A 15659-nucleotide genomic window follows, 5' to 3' on the forward strand; every position below is an offset into this window, starting at 1 on the left:
GACTTCTTTCAGGGTCAATCCGAACTGCTGGTAACTCTGGGCATCTGCCAAGAGATCGCCAAGGTGTTCGTTGGGATAGTCTTTCGTATAGAGAAAACTGGGATAGATCTTTAAGTCTGAAACTCTCTTGGTACCAAGTCATAGAAGTAAGCTATCCAGAGTTAACTTCACGGCTACCAGTCTTCTTCACCCCGTCATCGGCAAACCATGTTTCAATTGCAAGGATGCAGAGCCATTTGTGCTAATTGTTAAAGCTCGAATTTGTGAATGGGCCGGCTCATAAAAACGGCTACAGTGACATGACCAGAGGGCTTATCATGGTAGTGTGCGGCGCCACCGCCACTAGATCAGAAAAAGCAGGCATCGCGAGATTGGGATTTTTGACAGCTGCTGACCACGTGGACTTCGCCTATCTATGTACGGATGGCGCGCTCTAAGCAGAAATGGGGAAAGGAAAAGGGTACCCCTGTCTTTGGTTTGGTCTATCTTGGTCCCTGTCTACAGTCGTTTATCTAGACCATCAGGACTTCCTGTTGGTGACAGAAGAGTTGGCCTCCCAATTCTTAGGGTATAGAGATAAGTAGTCTAAGAAGCCTAGTCTAAGTAGCATAAGCTGACCTGCTAATTTTGTCTTTCATGCTTTAAGCCGCTAATTTTCCTTATACCCTGAGGCATGAGCAGTGGCATTAGGGTAGATCACCAAGTAGGTCAATGCTCTCAATTGAGAAATGCTACTCTGTACACATGATGCGGATGGTCCGGATAGACGTGTAATGTGATGGGGAGGTGCAGTCTCCTCACTCTCATTGCTGAGAGAGAATTGTCCATAAATATATACGCGCATTGTTCATTACAATATCAACCCATGATAACCTTTCTCAAGTTCTCCTCCTCATTACTCCCCGTCCTTTTACACATGCTTCGAAACACGCCATCCTTCTCCCACAACTCCTTCGGAGTGCCAAACTCCACCATACGCCCTCCATCAAGCACAAGTACCCTGTCAAAGTCGGCGACAGTGCTCAATCGATGCGCAATAACAATCATGGTCCTATCAGTAAACCACTCACGAATGCTCTTTTGTATCAACACATCTGTAGCTATGTCAATAGCAGAGGTAGCTTCATCTAGAACAATGACCTTGGAAGCGGCGAGGAGAGCACGGGCGATACAGAGAAGTTGCTGTTGGCCTTGAGAGAGATTACTACCGGACTCTGAGATCAGACTTGACAGATTTTTGAACATGCTGCCGTCTGGAGTATCTTCTTGACCGATGAGATGGACTCTTGTGAGAGCTTCGTAGAGTTGTATGTCTGTGTGTTCACCGAATGGATCCAAGTTGGAACGGACCGTTCCAGAGAATAGAACAGGGTGCTATGATCATGTTAGCGTCTGTAGTTCAATTGCCATTGTAAACATACCTGTGGAATGATGGACATCTTGGATCTCAAGTCGGTCAGCTTGAGCTTCGATATATCCACCCCGTCAATAGCAATACTCCCAGATCTCGCTTCCAGGAATCGGAAAAGGGCCAAGGTCATTGAAGACTTGCCCGCTCCGGTACGGCCAACAACACCGACACGCTCGCCATGCTTGATTTTGAACGACAGACCTTTGAGCACTGGTGGTAGATCAGGCGCATACGCAACCTCTAGATCCTTGACTTCAACGCTACCAGACCTAGGCCAAGCAGCCGCCGGTCTCAACCCGCCAAGGTATTCTGTTTCGATGTTCATGTACTCTACCACTCGTTCCATCGAGTTCATCTCCAACTCCATGTCTCCATATGATCGGATAGTCCAGCGAAGACTTTCGGAAAAGTCCAGAATGAATGATAGCGCCAAGCCAGCTAGTGCAGCATCAATTTGCTTCACAATAATGACAACGCCAACAGTGATGCTGAACAATGCAGTGATAAGAGCCATGCGCAGGCTCATCCATCGGTTGGCCAAAAGGATGTAAAATGAAGTCATGGTCCAAGCATCCAGATTATTATGCATCTGCTCAAGATACGTCTGGGTTCTCCGAAACGCCCTAATAGTCGAGATACCGGCTAAAGTCGTATTGAAAAGCTCAAACACAGGAGACTTTGCGTTACTTTCGAGACGCTTCAAGGGCCGACTGGCAACCAGGTACTTGTTACCAATGAATGCACCAATGGCTAAGAGTACGACGGCTGGGGGGATAAGATACGCAGATGTAAAGCAAGAAGCAACGCAGATACTGACGAGCCTTAGAAGATGCGAGAAGAATTGACTCCATGTCATGGCAATGCGCTCATCAATTATGTTGAAGTCGGCTGTGAAGCGATTCAGGATGCGACCGGAATGAACTGTGTCAAGCCATCTCATGGGGGCATGCATCACAGCGAAAAGCATCCTCTGAAAAAGGCTTTTGCTGGCCTTGACAGCAAGAAAGTATGCCGACAGGTATCTGAGAATACCAACAACTGCAGTAGCTACAGAGATGGCGATATAAATCTTGAGATAGAAGATGACGTTGGGGTCTGGTGCAATATGTTTCGAGTGATGGGAAAGCAATAGTGTCGTAGAGAAAGAAGACCCGGAGATGTGATGGGCGTTGAGAGTGTCAGACGGTGTGCTTGATTTGGCAGTCCAGATACGAAGAACCCAAGCTCTCCCAAGAATTCCCGCTTGATATGCGAGATAAATGCCGATGCATAATGCCCAGGGAAGTAAACCGCCACTCCCCTTGATGTATGTCAGATAGACGTTTCTCTTGACGTTGCCCTTTTGACGTATCTCGTCTTGCATAAACTTCTTCGGGGCAGCATCTGACTTGACATGTTCGGTCTCTGATCCGTGAGAGAGTAAAGCATCATCAGACGCATCGATCAAAGTCATGTCGTCTTCAGTGTCATTACTCGATGCATCCTCCTGATGATGTACTGAAATTTTGGGACGTCCAGAGTATATCACTCCCCCGTCACCAAGCTCAACCACAAAGCAAGCACCAGGCATGACGAGGCTCAAATGATGGGTGACGATAATCCGCGTACGTCCCTGGCAGATATCCCCTGTAAGACACCTGTCATAGATCCAAGTACCGACATGAGAGTCAACGGCGCTAAAGATGTCTTCCATGAGGAGAATCTCTGCACGGGAGTAAACAGCTCGCGCGAGTGTGACACGCCATTTCTGGCCGCCGCTTAGATTAACACCGTTCGACCCAATTTCTGTATCGTCGCCATCCGGGAGGGACTTGAGATCTTCGGATAGGGCACATGCTTCAAGAACCTGGTTATACCTTGACTTGTCCATCGGCAGACCGAAAAGGATGTTGTCGCGGAGGGAGCAATTCTCGAGCCATGGATTCTGACTGATGTATGCAATTGAGCCTGGGATGATCCAGTCGCTGTTATGAAATTGTTGTTTCTTGGGGACGTGGATTGCGCCGCTGATCAGATCGGCTTCACCCAAGATAGCAGAGAGTAAGAGAGTCTTTCCCGTACCGACCTTGCCAGAAACAACAGATAGCTCATGGTTGGGAAAGAATAGACGGAGTTCAGACAGAACAAAATCGCCCTCTTCCAAAGCTCCATTACTAGGCCAAGCGACAGAGGCATTGTGAAAACTAATGGTATCGCTCAGTGTTAACTCGGTCTCGTTCTCTGGCTCATCGAGATAAGCACTTATTCGCTTCAGCGAAACAATAGAGTCGAGTCCCAGTGTAAGCAGCTCTGGCAAAGAACCAAGCGTCGTCTCGAGGTTGTTAAATATCCCGATACTGACAAACGCTACTGAAGGCAACAGTGTTCCATGAACAAGGACATAGGTAGTCAGCGACGCAACAGCAAGCAGAATTGGGCTTATAACCCAGCATGCGAAAAGGCCACTATCAGCAAGGAAGAACTTCCACAACGTCGCCAGCTCAGCGTTTCGTAGTTTAAGTATCCTTCGTTCCCACTGTCGCTCCAAAGCTGAGAACTTGATTTGACGTAGGCCGGTAAGAACCTCACTGATCTTGGACAGCTTCATGTCGCGATGTCTCATCAATGCTCGCGACTCTGTGAGGACTTTGCCAGAGAACCAGGTGTTGAGTGGTAGGGTGAGGGCCCATGCCATTATACCCGCGATGAGGGGAAGCCACCCTAGGATGCGAAGGAGGAATATGGAAAAGACGACGAGTTTGACCACGCCGGCTATGATGAGGAAGTGATACTGGAAGAAGTAGGAAAGTCGTTCTGTGTCGATACCTACCAAGTTGACAATCGCTTGGTGAGATTTGAGGGACGGGGTGTCTTCTTCTTCATCCGTCTCAGATGCGGATTCGTCGCCACCTGCAGTCCTGATGTTCTTCCTTAGCAGGACTTTGCCAAAAATGATGCCCGAGATTTGGGACCGAATTGGCAAAGCGAGACTCTCGAGGGAGTACCAGTATGCCCACCCTTCCATCCACTAGACATGGTTAGTTGGTAGTAGCAGGATACCAAAAGAGACTTACCGAGTCCAGCAGATTGGATAATGCCATGAGCAAAACAAACACCATCAATTGCATATTATCTGCTCGTGCTGTCCCGGCTTCAAGAATATTGATGATCTTGAGCATGAACCAGAACGGAAGAATGCTCACGGCACAGCGGACCAGAGTGACTACCCATAGAACTACCATTCTGCCTTTATACAAGGCTACAATAGAGCGGAACAGCGATTCTTGTCGTGTCAATTGATCCCATTGTTTCTTGAGGTCTTGCGATCTCAATCGCGAATCTGCCCGGGGGACATCCTCTGTGTCAAGATCGCCTCGCTGTGTAGCTTCACGCAGGAGGGGCTGAACCCACGTCCATGTCAGGCGCTCCAGCACAGAAACAGTCCATTGTCGATCTATCGCAGAGTTTCTGTGGAATACCTCAGGTCTTCTTGGGAGACAGGTACTTGCGAAAGCTAATGCGACAGCGGATAAGGCGCTGATGATGGGGAAAATGATGGAGATGATTGGGAGCTGATGACGATGTGTGTATAGGTATCTTAGATGAGGCAATGATGACACTACCAATGTTAGGGCAGTGAATAGTAACCAAACTCCCAACTGCTGGGCTCTGACAGGCGAGTGCTGAAAGAAAATACAGATGCCATGGATGAAAGCCAATGCCTGAACATGTTAGGGATTGAGTCAATTGGGTGAGAGATGAACATACCCAAGCAGCAACCGTCAATGCAGGTTCAACGACCGACTCAACTCCATCATGATAAAGTGTAGTTATCACGAGATTCGCAATACAAGACCCAGCACCGATGGCAGAGAAGACGACAATGAAGCTCTTGGCGCCTCTATTCGTAAACTCTGTGAGCGATCGTGGCGAGGCGCATCCGTCATCGTCTTGGTAGAACTGATCCCTCGCTTTACCATTCTTCGACTGGCGAAAAGCCGACTGCAGCGCATGTGAACACGATAGTAGCGACACAGCTAATGCAGCGCTGCCCAAAGTCAGCGGTAGTATTGTACTCATGGTTGACAATGTTGAAACATCTGAAAAGTTGCTGACGAAGTGTAAATTACGGGTATGTGCTGAGTATGTCCCAACCTCTACGAGTAATGACTCTACATCTTTACACGTTTACCATCTAGTCCATTAAGTTTGCCCTTGGCTTTTAGCGTATAAACCTCCCTTGTAACGATCGACGAAACTATCGATCAAGGGGACCGAGGGTTCGGTCCGTCTCCGCGAGACATGGCTTGGAGGACAGGGTTTGAACGGACAATGCCGTGGATGCCAGCCACACGGTTGCACACGCACTGAGACATGCAGCGGAGAAAATAAAGGCATGTAGAATTATGTCATAGCAACCAAGATTATCTCAACGCGTTCAATAGCTGAAATATCCTCCCTTATTCAGGATTCTATTATGTCTTAGATGAACTCAATTTCGATATCCAGGGCGCAAGAAAGATAATCTGATTAAACTAAACACTGCAATTTTACTTGAACCAATGCACCTCTCTCTTCTACTTTCTCATCACAGAGCAAAGCCATGATCCTCCAGAAGACACAGCGACGATGCGTCCTCCGCTGGCCCTCCATGTTCCAAGCCCCAATAGTTTACCATTGGCGACATGATATGTACCTACCAATGGATATTGCACCATTCCAACCGAGGCACGTAACACAAGGTCGTAGTCGATGGGAACGATTCGTCGTTGCACAACACACGATACTCCGGGTATGATATTGGCGGAGCTGAGACCCTGGAGACGAGCCGTCCATTCATCCGCTGTCAGATCGTCGCCAAAGATGATGCCATCTCCCTTGCCACTGCGTATGGGCTTCAGGATGTAACCCTGGCGTAATTGGGGACCTGTTTGGATGAGAGTGTCCAATTCCGTGGAACCGGGGAGGATCGTATCCACGATGTTACTCTCAAGAGCCTCAGCTTGCGTCTCGGTCAGAACGCCACGGGCCATCAACCTAGGCAACTCTTGCCGTATTATGCCCAACATGCGTTTGTCGTGCACGAGTAATACGGTACGCATATCGTTGAAGCATCGAAGACTGATCTGTCGTAAAACGTCCAGATCCAATGCATCGAGTTCCCGCTGGTGCAGTTCCAGCCCGACCTGGTGAATCTCTTCCCAGACCTCCCCATTCTTGGCTTTGAACCTCCAACTGTTTACCGCCGGCTCATCAATACCCTTTACGACGCAGCAAAGTCGGTATCCAGTCTTACTGCGCACGTCTGGGAGTAATCTTAGCTGCTCCGGGGTAACAAGTCTTGGCTTGATGCCAAAGCGACGCTCGACAGCATCGATAAACATGTGAATATCAATGCCCTTTTCGTCGCCCTTGAGCAGATGCAAGGGATAGCTGGGATCGAACAAGCTGAACAACCCTTGCAAGATCTACACAAACACAAAGTCCTGTCAGAATTCAAGAGTCGTACAGGACATGGGGGGTTGCATTGTCTTACCATCCCTGGCTCTGTCGCGCCAATGAGGCCTGTTTCCTCACCCCGCACATTCCGATTGATAGCTTCCTGGCCATACGCTTCGTGCATGAAGCCATTGAAGGAGAACCGTGCATTTATCTCGGTGATGCAGTAGTTCTCTTGACACTTGGCTGTCTCTTCAACCAGAAAGTCAGGGCGCCATGAGCCAAGACGCTGGGAGAATGGAGCCAAGTTGCCGATCTCAACCTGTGTCTCGATCCACTATGACTTGTTACAATGCCTTTTCTCGGAATCATCTGTGACTTGGAAACACTTACTTGCAGTAGCTCCTCTTCTCTCGGCTCCAGTGGCATGCGTTCGGGGAACCGTGCATTTGTGTCACTCCACCATCGTTGCACAATATCTGCAATGGCTGCTGTCAAAGCCTCATGCAGATCCTTCATCTGCTGCTGGTGATGTTCACCAACGAGGACAGGACGCGGACATCCAGAGGCGTAAGAGCCATTGTGCCAGAGGTTGGCAGGGCATAGCTTGAGGACAGATTCTTGCAGAAGGGCTTCCTCTCGCGCGAAGCTGGCTACGTCGATGTTGTGACTGGTGATTGGTGCAACATCATCAGGACCAGGGCCGACAACAATATGTGTCAGCTGCTGGGTATGCATTTTGGAGGCTGGGACTCGGGATTGAGGTTTCAAGGTGGGTTGTTCTGGTAGATGACAGCAGGGGAATAGAGGATCATTATGAGGCTATTTATGTAAGAGGAAATGAGAACCAGTAGTCGACTGTCAACCTTGGCGCTTTGGTATCACCTCCATCCCATAGTCAGAGCCACATCAAGGAAACCTAATGGGCCGGACTTCCCTGCCTAGTAGTGGATATTGCTAAGGCCAATGATCTCAGATAGGAGGGCGCGGCGCAAGACGTGGTTCATGTCGGATATTACCAGGATGTTTGAGAAAAGAGACCTCAACAAACTAAGAGACAAGAAGACTCGTACCGGCCCGCCTTCCATGGACGATGTTAATAAGTCTGAAGCCCCATCGAGGCCTTAGTCACTCTAGCTCATCTTCATCACTCCGCCCATCATGTATCGCTTCTCAAGTACTCCCCGTTTACTACGGTCCCTCACCTCGAATCATTCCTACCAACCAGCCCGTGGCCTTGCTACGCTGGCTTCACAACACACACTCTCAGTCCTGGAAGCTCCTTCCCTTTTTCATGCCCAACATCGCGATCATGTCGATCGTGTGTCTTCTCAACTTGAGCGTACGGGAATGCTCAAGATCAGTCTCGGCTTTCGTGACGACTCGAGTTCATATCTGAAGCAGCTCCTCATAAGTCTTCACGAGCACCACAACCATCGTCTCCCCATATCCCACAGTGCGAAGCAGGGCTGGTTCTGGGATGTCCGTCCCAGCAAAACCATGTTTCAGGCTAGTGATCATCAAGTACGCTCCTATATATACGAAATAACTTCACATTCTGACAATTATAGGCACGATCAGAAACGATGTCCGAATTTCCGTGGCACACCGATTGCTCGTATGAAGACCCATTGCCACGGTATTTTGCCCTCCAAGTCCTTCAGCATGATCGTTACGGAGGGGGAACTCTATCCGTCATGAACGTTGAGAAGCTCAACGAACTACTCACTCCGGAAAGCAAGGCGGCACTCATGTCCTCTGAATTCCGAATTGAGATTCCACCAGAGTTCATCAAAGATGCCGACAGAAAACACATCATTGGTAGCATCCTCAAGTCAAACGGCGAGTCCACCATGATTCGTTTCAGAGAGGACATCGTCACACCATTAACGGACAGAGCGAGACTCGCACTGCAGGAACTCAGAGAGGCGCTCATGCGTCACGAAGTTCAGGCACACACAACCGTGCATCTCAAATCGTCGGATCTACCGAAAGGGTCTATCATTCTCATGGACAATCGTCGTTGGTTGCACGCTCGGAATGACATCAAGGACCCGGAACGCCATCTCCGGAGGGTGAGATGGGATGCATGTGCTTTCAATAATTAAAATACAATTATGTAGCGTATTGGATAGATAGCTTAGTTAGTGTTTAATCATACATACGGAATGCACCGTGTTGAAGGAATTTGTCAATATCATCTTTTTAGACTTTCGTATTGTAGCTTGTCGCTTTGTGATGTGCATAGACTTTGCGCCACTGGATGACTGTGGGTTCCTGGCTGAGACACCATCATGTCTTCTGGATGTCAAGACTCGTAAGCAATAACTATCATCAATTTTACTATGCAAGTATCCATCTGTGTTACATGATACGGCTCCCGAGTCTGTTCGTCACAAGCACCTCATTTCTTCAACCCGAAAGCAATGTCTCGGTATGCCATCGAGCCGTGTCTCTAAACTCAAGACCTTGTCCCTGTCCAGGCCGTCTATTTGACCCGACCCGCTTTAGCCCTGGCGATCTTTCAGCTGACAACTTGCTGAAGATCTCATGCAGGACCCATGCTAGCACGCCCATACTGCCGGTGAGATACGGCTTTAATGATTCTATTCGATGGCGTTCTTACATTTGCTGCCACCAAGAGTCTGAGCCGCTCAAGCCGCCTGAGCTTAGTATGATTACACCTCCCTCGGTCTCTTGCGTGGGCGGATCATGTCTTGTCATTTGTGACACCCGAAGGGAGCATGCATTAGCCAATTTCTCAATAGCATTTCGCGGTGAACGTCAGAAACAGCGTTCGAACCACTCAGTGTTTTACTGTGCCCCCGTGCTCTCAAGGTTGGCTCTGTTTTCGTCTTGCCCTTACATGCTTATACACGCGTATAAGACCTGCCTACAGAGTAGTTAGACTACAACCACAAGCATCTAGCAGCCGAATTTGTCAGATCATTCTCACTTCCCACTTCCCACTTCCCAATTGACCGGACAACATGGATTCAAGCAAATTGTACTCCTTGACTGACGTGTTGGTGGTCGCCAAGACACACCCTTTCTACTCTGATGCCAAATACCCACCAAATGATGAAGCTATTCGCGTCGCTCGTGAGAAAGCTTCTGTTCAGAATTCCCAGCCCAACTACATAAGCAGAAGTTTGATCAAGCCTCTCTTTAACCTTCTCACATTGACACCCCGGGGCACGTCTTCATTGACACCTGAAGAAGCTGAACTAAAAGCACGACCTTTACTTCACAAGCAAGATCTGTGAGTATCCCGATGCACTCTTCAAAACCATCTAACACTCTCAGGTACGATGTAATCGAGAGGCTAGTCAACGATATCAGCCCGGAAAACACATACCGTCACAATGTCTACACAAGTACTACCGGTGGCGGCAGCACTCTATCGAGACCGCTGTTCTTCGCAACTGATGCGATGGAGAATCGTCGCCATAGAGCTTATTTCGGAGATTTCTTGAGCAAGACCGGTCTCATTGAGCGTGGTGACTGGGTTGTCACGACCCATTGCGGAGGCAGTCTCTACCGGTATGTGAACGTGCAAGTTATGATTGACAAGAAACGCAACATTGACAAAGTGTAGATCACTAGACCTGACGCTGGAGACCATGGAGAACGCTGGCGCTTCGGTTCTCGCGGCCGGGAGCTATAGTAAGCCAGCCGAAACTGTCAGTTTACTGAAAGAGTTCAACGTGAACGTCCTTACGGGGTAAGTGCCACTTCCCATACCCCGTCATCTTCGAGTTGGAGCTCTAATTGTTGTAGCGATGGGAGCCATATCGTATCAGTGGTCCATTACATCTCAACCTTGAAAGAGGACCGAGATAAGATCAAATTGAACAAGATCATCTACACTTCCGAAGCACTCACTGTGGCGCAAAAGGCACACATCTATGATGTTCTTGGCCCTGTCAAGATCTGCTCGGTACTGGGTAGCGCAGAGGCTGGTCCGTATGGAGTAAGTACACCGGAACTTACTCCTTCTGAACCAGACGCGACATACAACGACTTTATCATCGACACCCGCATGACACTGATTGAGATTCTGCCACTTGACTACGCAGAGAACAAAGAGATCCCTGTTCCAGAGCTTCTCTCTGAAGGAGAGACAGGAGTGATCGCGCAAACTGTACTAGCGCGTCTTCGCAACCCTGTCGTACGTTATGTAACAGGCGACGTGGGATCCCTCCATCCTCTTCCTGAGGAAACCCGTTCCCAAATTCCTCAATCTGACCTACCCTACCTCCGCGTCCTCCGTCTACATGGTCGCGACCGACGCTTCAGCTTCATGTGGGATGGATTCGACACCCGCTTTGACAACCTAGCTACGTTGCTCTCTGAGGAACAGTACGGGGTTCTCCAGTGGCAGGTGATTCTGAGCAAGATGGAGCCATCTCTAGAGGCCTTTCTAGAGATTCGCCTCCTATGCAAAGAAGACGAGACTTGTAGACAAGCTGCTCTGTCTCGATTGAATACTTTCCTCAATATTTATCCTCCTAATCAGCACAAGTTCAAGGTTACCTTCGTTGAGGGGCTGACTGGATTTGAGTTGAGCAAGACGGGGCAGAAGGTGATCAAGTTTATCGATCGGTCGGCGTAGTTAGACGAGATATGGTCATCTTATGTTAGGTTATGTCTTATGTATAATAAATAATTCTTCATTTACATCTTCATCCACTCATGATAAGATCTTATCAGATTCTAAGCACATTCTCTGCTGACTCATCGAAACCCACACCCAAGGCAGCAACGACAATTCTTTTCCTTTAGCCTCTGAGTTAGTCAAGTTATAAATATCTTGTAGTATCTCTTCAACTAAAGGAAGAGGATCTAATACTCTTCACCATCTACAATTGTTCGTTATGGCTCAAAATCAGCCTGGGGATGCAAACTTCCCTGGTGGGTTACCATCAGAACGACGATCTTCGTCGGCTTCGGAAGGATCGACACAAGCATCATTGGCCTACGAGAATGCGTCTTCACAAACTTCAAACCATGAATCTCAAGATGATGAAGATGAAGATGATGATGGAAGCGAAGCGGGTTCAGAAGATCTCCCCAGAAGAGAGCCTGCCTACACCACCCAAGAACTAGTCGCCATTATTATCGACTTTTACAACTTCCTAACAACTCTTCACTTCGATGCTGCAAATCTCAAAACAGCTCCACCAGAAGGATGGCAGAACCTCACACCTGAAGCACTATCAATCTTGGACAAATCCGAATACGTCCTCGACCTTATCTGTCACATCCCCTACTTCAAGCAGTCCTTCTGGTCAATTGGTTTCCTCTATAAATCCCAACTATGCGATATCCCCGAATACTCTCTCAAGGACTTTGAGGAAGAGATGTGGTGGGCAGAAGACTATGAATTCGTTTCCACGAGAGGTGAAGCAGATGGAAGAAACTTCATCCGCCTTGCCGAAGGACGAGAAAGCGGTGGCCGTATGTTATGGCTAAATGCCAAGGATGGCGAGATTATCGACTGCGATATACGAGGCGATCCAGAAGATCCGGTGGATATTCAGGTCTACTTCAACAGCCTCAAGGAGAGATATCGAAAGTTGGAGTTGTTTCCAGGTCCTCCTAGCTTTGTTACTCAAGAGTATGAGGAAGTGCCAGAGGACGATGATACGATCACTGAGCAGGAGTTTCTGAGGCAGGGACCGGAGATCTCCGTTTACGAGAATGCCAATTTTGCTAGGAAGCTTTATCGCAGGTTTGGATGGCCTGATGCTTTTCGAAGGGATGAATGCTGGAAGGAAGTCGGGAGATTACAGGATGAGATGAACGACATGGATGACAGTATTTGGGAAGGGACTCCTGTTTACGGTCGACATTGAAAGATTATATATAGATAACACACTTCGAGTAGTCGTTAAATGGTTCTTTCTAAAGGACTATGGATATCAGCGTTGCAGCATACATCAGATGAGAACCTATTCATCGTTTGGGTTGTTTTATACTCTATCACAATATATATGCATGTATGAATATAATGAGACACTCTTGTTTGTTCTTTGAAGGATATTTCTTAATGAGAAAGGTCAACTACTTGAAGCATAAAAGACAACGTTGGTGAGTCATTAATCTGTAATATATGGAAAGGGATTTTAGGCCAGGGTTCTGGAAATATACTGAACCTTAGAAGACAACAATTATGTTACTTGTCAGGTCCATCAATTCATACCAGTACATACTATAAAGTCATTCCCTAGACAATGCATAATACCTCATCCCACTTCGTGCCTTCGTCGTCATCTTCATATCCAGTCTCACATTCAGCATCCCACATCGCCACACCGGGGCTTTTATCAAAGAAACACCACTGCCCAAGCCTAGCCTCACACTCAGCACCACAACCTCTCAAAAACTGCATGAACCGACCCAAAGGTCCCGTCGGATCAGGCAGTCCTTCCTCTTCGTCCAGCTCTCCAACGTAAATGCCATACAAGTACACGCTCTGCAGGGATCCTTGGCTTCTGTCTGCTTCCAAGACCGTTCGGGCCATGTTGAGCAGGTTTTCGCTAGCTGCTGCCGTAGTCTTATCCTCCATCCATTCCGACTCGGCTATGCCGTCATTCTCGATGTAGTCTGCTGCAGGACGCTGCTCCAGGGCAAGTGTTTTGAGCGTGGGTAGGGATGCTTGGAGGATCTGACGCCAGTCACTGTGGCAGGCTTTTTCAGCACGTGTGGACCAAGTGTACTCGTTACAGCTGTCTTCGTAGTCGGACTCTGCGGGTTGAGAGAGGTGGAGATGTGTGAGTTTGGGCAGATTTAGACCTCTGTCTTGATAGGATGATAGATATCCTCCTAATGGACGTGGGATAACAGCCTCACCCCTCAGACTGCCCCAGTCTGACTCATCGTCGTCGGAATCTGGCTCACTATCCTCATAGTCGATTTCCTTCTGAATCTTTTCGTGAGGAAGAGGGGAGTAGTCGGGATGTGAGGTATTGGACGTGGAAATCGGACGATCCAACATGCCAAGCTCCAAACGCTCAAGAGTATCACCGGCCTTGAGTGCCCACGCAGGCAGAGTTCTGGGCACATAACCTGAAAGCCTTACAAAGCGAAGTCGAGGTGTAGGACCTTTGATCTGCTCCACTGGGGGGTCTTCTCCGTCTGTCTGATCGAGGTACTGGAACTCTCTAGCGTAGATTTCCAGAGTCTCAAGGCCGGTCATGTAAGGGAGAAGCTCCCAGACTCGAATAGTATCCGGGTAGATTTCTACATAATCTCGAGTCCTTGGCAACCAACAGGGGTCAACAACGGTGCACATGTGCTTGATTCGCTTTGCAACGTGCTCCAGGCGGGCTGGATTTTCGGCGTGCAGAGTTTGCAGAGTGTTGAAGAAAGCCTCTGCTTTCAAGTCGCCATGGTTCCATCCCGATTCTGGATGGCATTTTCGACCGCTGGGACTGCGAAAAGGAGGAGGAACGTTGAGTTCAGAGGAGGATTCATGGAATCCAACAGCATGGAATTCAACATCGGTCCAAATCAGGGGGATTACAATGTTGCTGAGGTGCTTGGAAGTACAAGCCAGCTGGGCGAGATTGTGATTTGGGAGTTGAGAGAATATGCTGAGTTGAATCTCGGCAGGAAGACCCTCGAGGCCTGGGTATGTAGAAGACATGGCTGCTAACAAAAATAGTAATGAGAATTATTGTTGAACTTGTTGCGCACTGTTATGGGCATCTCTTTTTCAACTGAAAAGTAACGTCTCGCCAGAAGACGTCGATGAGAATAATTGTTGTCGGCGACATGGCTCAATTATATCTGGATTTATTTCGAACCCCTGAACGCTCTAGCGTGAGTTGTTGGTCCGTCAATTAATTTGAAGACAACGCCAAGTGGATATAAGCGACTGGTGCCTGGGAATAGTGGCAACCCAAGTAGGCAGAAATTTGATGGCTGGTAATACGGATCATGAGAGATAAACTGGGTAGGTTGTCTAATGGATAGATGGGTAGTGTAGATGTTGGCCTTAAGTCTTGGAGTACAAATATGAACAGCCTAAGTTTGACCGAAGTAGTATAAACTGATGTACTAATTTCGTCTCTTGTGCTTTTGGCAGCTAATTTCCTGATACTCTAAGAACAGGGACCACCAAAGCCAAAACCAACAGGTCAAGCCAGACCAATTTGAGCCAGTATTTGCGGCTCTTTTTATCCATAGTATTACGGCATTTCCCCACTCATCTTCAATCACGTCACAACTTCACCCTCTCAACAACCTCCATAACAATCTCCAAAATGTCCTCCTTCGCGATAGTAAAAGACATCGACCACCTCGTCCTAACCTGTCATGACGTCCAAGCCACAATAGCATGGTACACAAAGTACCTGGGCATGAAGCACGAACCCTTCGGCCCCGAATCCAGTCCTCGCCACGCCTTGAAATTCGGCACTCACAAGATCAACCTTCACCAGCGCGGTAACGAATTCGAGCCCAAGGCCCGAACGGCTCTGCCTGGGACTACTGATCTGTGCTTTATCCTTGAGGAAGGGACTGATTTGCAAGAATTAATCACGGAATTTGAGAAGGAGGGTATCAAGGTCCTTGAGGGGGGAGGGGTTGTTGCTAGGACTGGTGCTATGGGAGGGATTAAGAGTATTTATGTTCGTGATCCGGATGGGAACTTGATTGAGTGAGTTTTATTGATATATGCTTTGAGTCGTCGTCGTCTAACCATTAACAGGTTGTCTTACTACACCTCTTGATAACCTCATCAATACTTTCAAGACACGTTTTATATCGTTCACATCAAAGCGACAGCCAACTGATCTTCCATGTGCTCTATTAAAGATCTATC

At 48.2% G+C, this 15659-nt stretch overlaps 6 protein-coding genes across 6 annotated transcripts; 4 read left to right on the forward strand and 2 right to left on the reverse strand.

Annotated features, from left to right (window-relative positions):
* Positions 1-5967: 5967 nt before the first annotated feature.
* Positions 5968-7567, reverse strand: FPSE_09928 (uncharacterized protein; the record flags this gene model as incomplete). The annotated part of the gene is made up of 3 exons (XM_009263045.1): positions 5968-6858; positions 6927-7166; positions 7223-7567. 3 exons carry the CDS (start codon positions 7565-7567, stop codon positions 5968-5970), a joined length of 1476 nt encoding a protein of 491 aa, XP_009261320.1.
* A 423-nt stretch (positions 7568-7990) lies between these two features.
* Positions 7991-8937, forward strand: FPSE_09927 (uncharacterized protein; the record flags this gene model as incomplete). The annotated part of the gene is made up of 2 exons (XM_009263044.1): positions 7991-8353; positions 8401-8937. The coding sequence occupies 2 exons, from the start codon at positions 7991-7993 to the stop codon at positions 8935-8937; spliced, it is 900 nt and encodes a 299-aa protein (XP_009261319.1).
* Positions 8938-9819: 882 nt separating this feature from the next.
* FPSE_09926 (uncharacterized protein) lies at positions 9820-11444 on the forward strand (the record flags this gene model as incomplete). Its single annotated transcript, XM_009263043.1, has 4 exons — positions 9820-10091; positions 10136-10372; positions 10428-10553; positions 10610-11444. 4 exons carry the CDS (start codon positions 9820-9822, stop codon positions 11442-11444), a joined length of 1470 nt encoding a protein of 489 aa, XP_009261318.1.
* A 262-nt stretch (positions 11445-11706) lies between these two features.
* Positions 11707-12687, forward strand: FPSE_09925 (uncharacterized protein; the record flags this gene model as incomplete). The annotated part of the gene is made up of 1 exon (XM_009263042.1): positions 11707-12687. The coding sequence occupies one exon, from the start codon at positions 11707-11709 to the stop codon at positions 12685-12687; it is 981 nt and encodes a 326-aa protein (XP_009261317.1).
* A 371-nt stretch (positions 12688-13058) lies between these two features.
* FPSE_09924 (uncharacterized protein) lies at positions 13059-14480 on the reverse strand (the record flags this gene model as incomplete). The annotated part of the gene is made up of 1 exon (XM_009263041.1): positions 13059-14480. The coding sequence occupies one exon, from the start codon at positions 14478-14480 to the stop codon at positions 13059-13061; it is 1422 nt and encodes a 473-aa protein (XP_009261316.1).
* Positions 14481-15099: 619 nt separating this feature from the next.
* On the forward strand, positions 15100-15567 carry FPSE_09923 (uncharacterized protein; the record flags this gene model as incomplete). The annotated part of the gene is made up of 2 exons (XM_009263040.1): positions 15100-15494; positions 15546-15567. 2 exons carry the CDS (start codon positions 15100-15102, stop codon positions 15565-15567), a joined length of 417 nt encoding a protein of 138 aa, XP_009261315.1.
* Between the last annotated feature and the right edge of the window lie 92 nt (positions 15568-15659).

Source organism: Fusarium pseudograminearum, chromosome 2 (genome assembly GCF_000303195.2).
Source record: "Fusarium pseudograminearum CS3096 chromosome 2, whole genome shotgun sequence".
In the NCBI taxonomy this organism is placed as follows: Eukaryota; Fungi; Ascomycota; class Sordariomycetes; order Hypocreales; family Nectriaceae; genus Fusarium; species Fusarium pseudograminearum.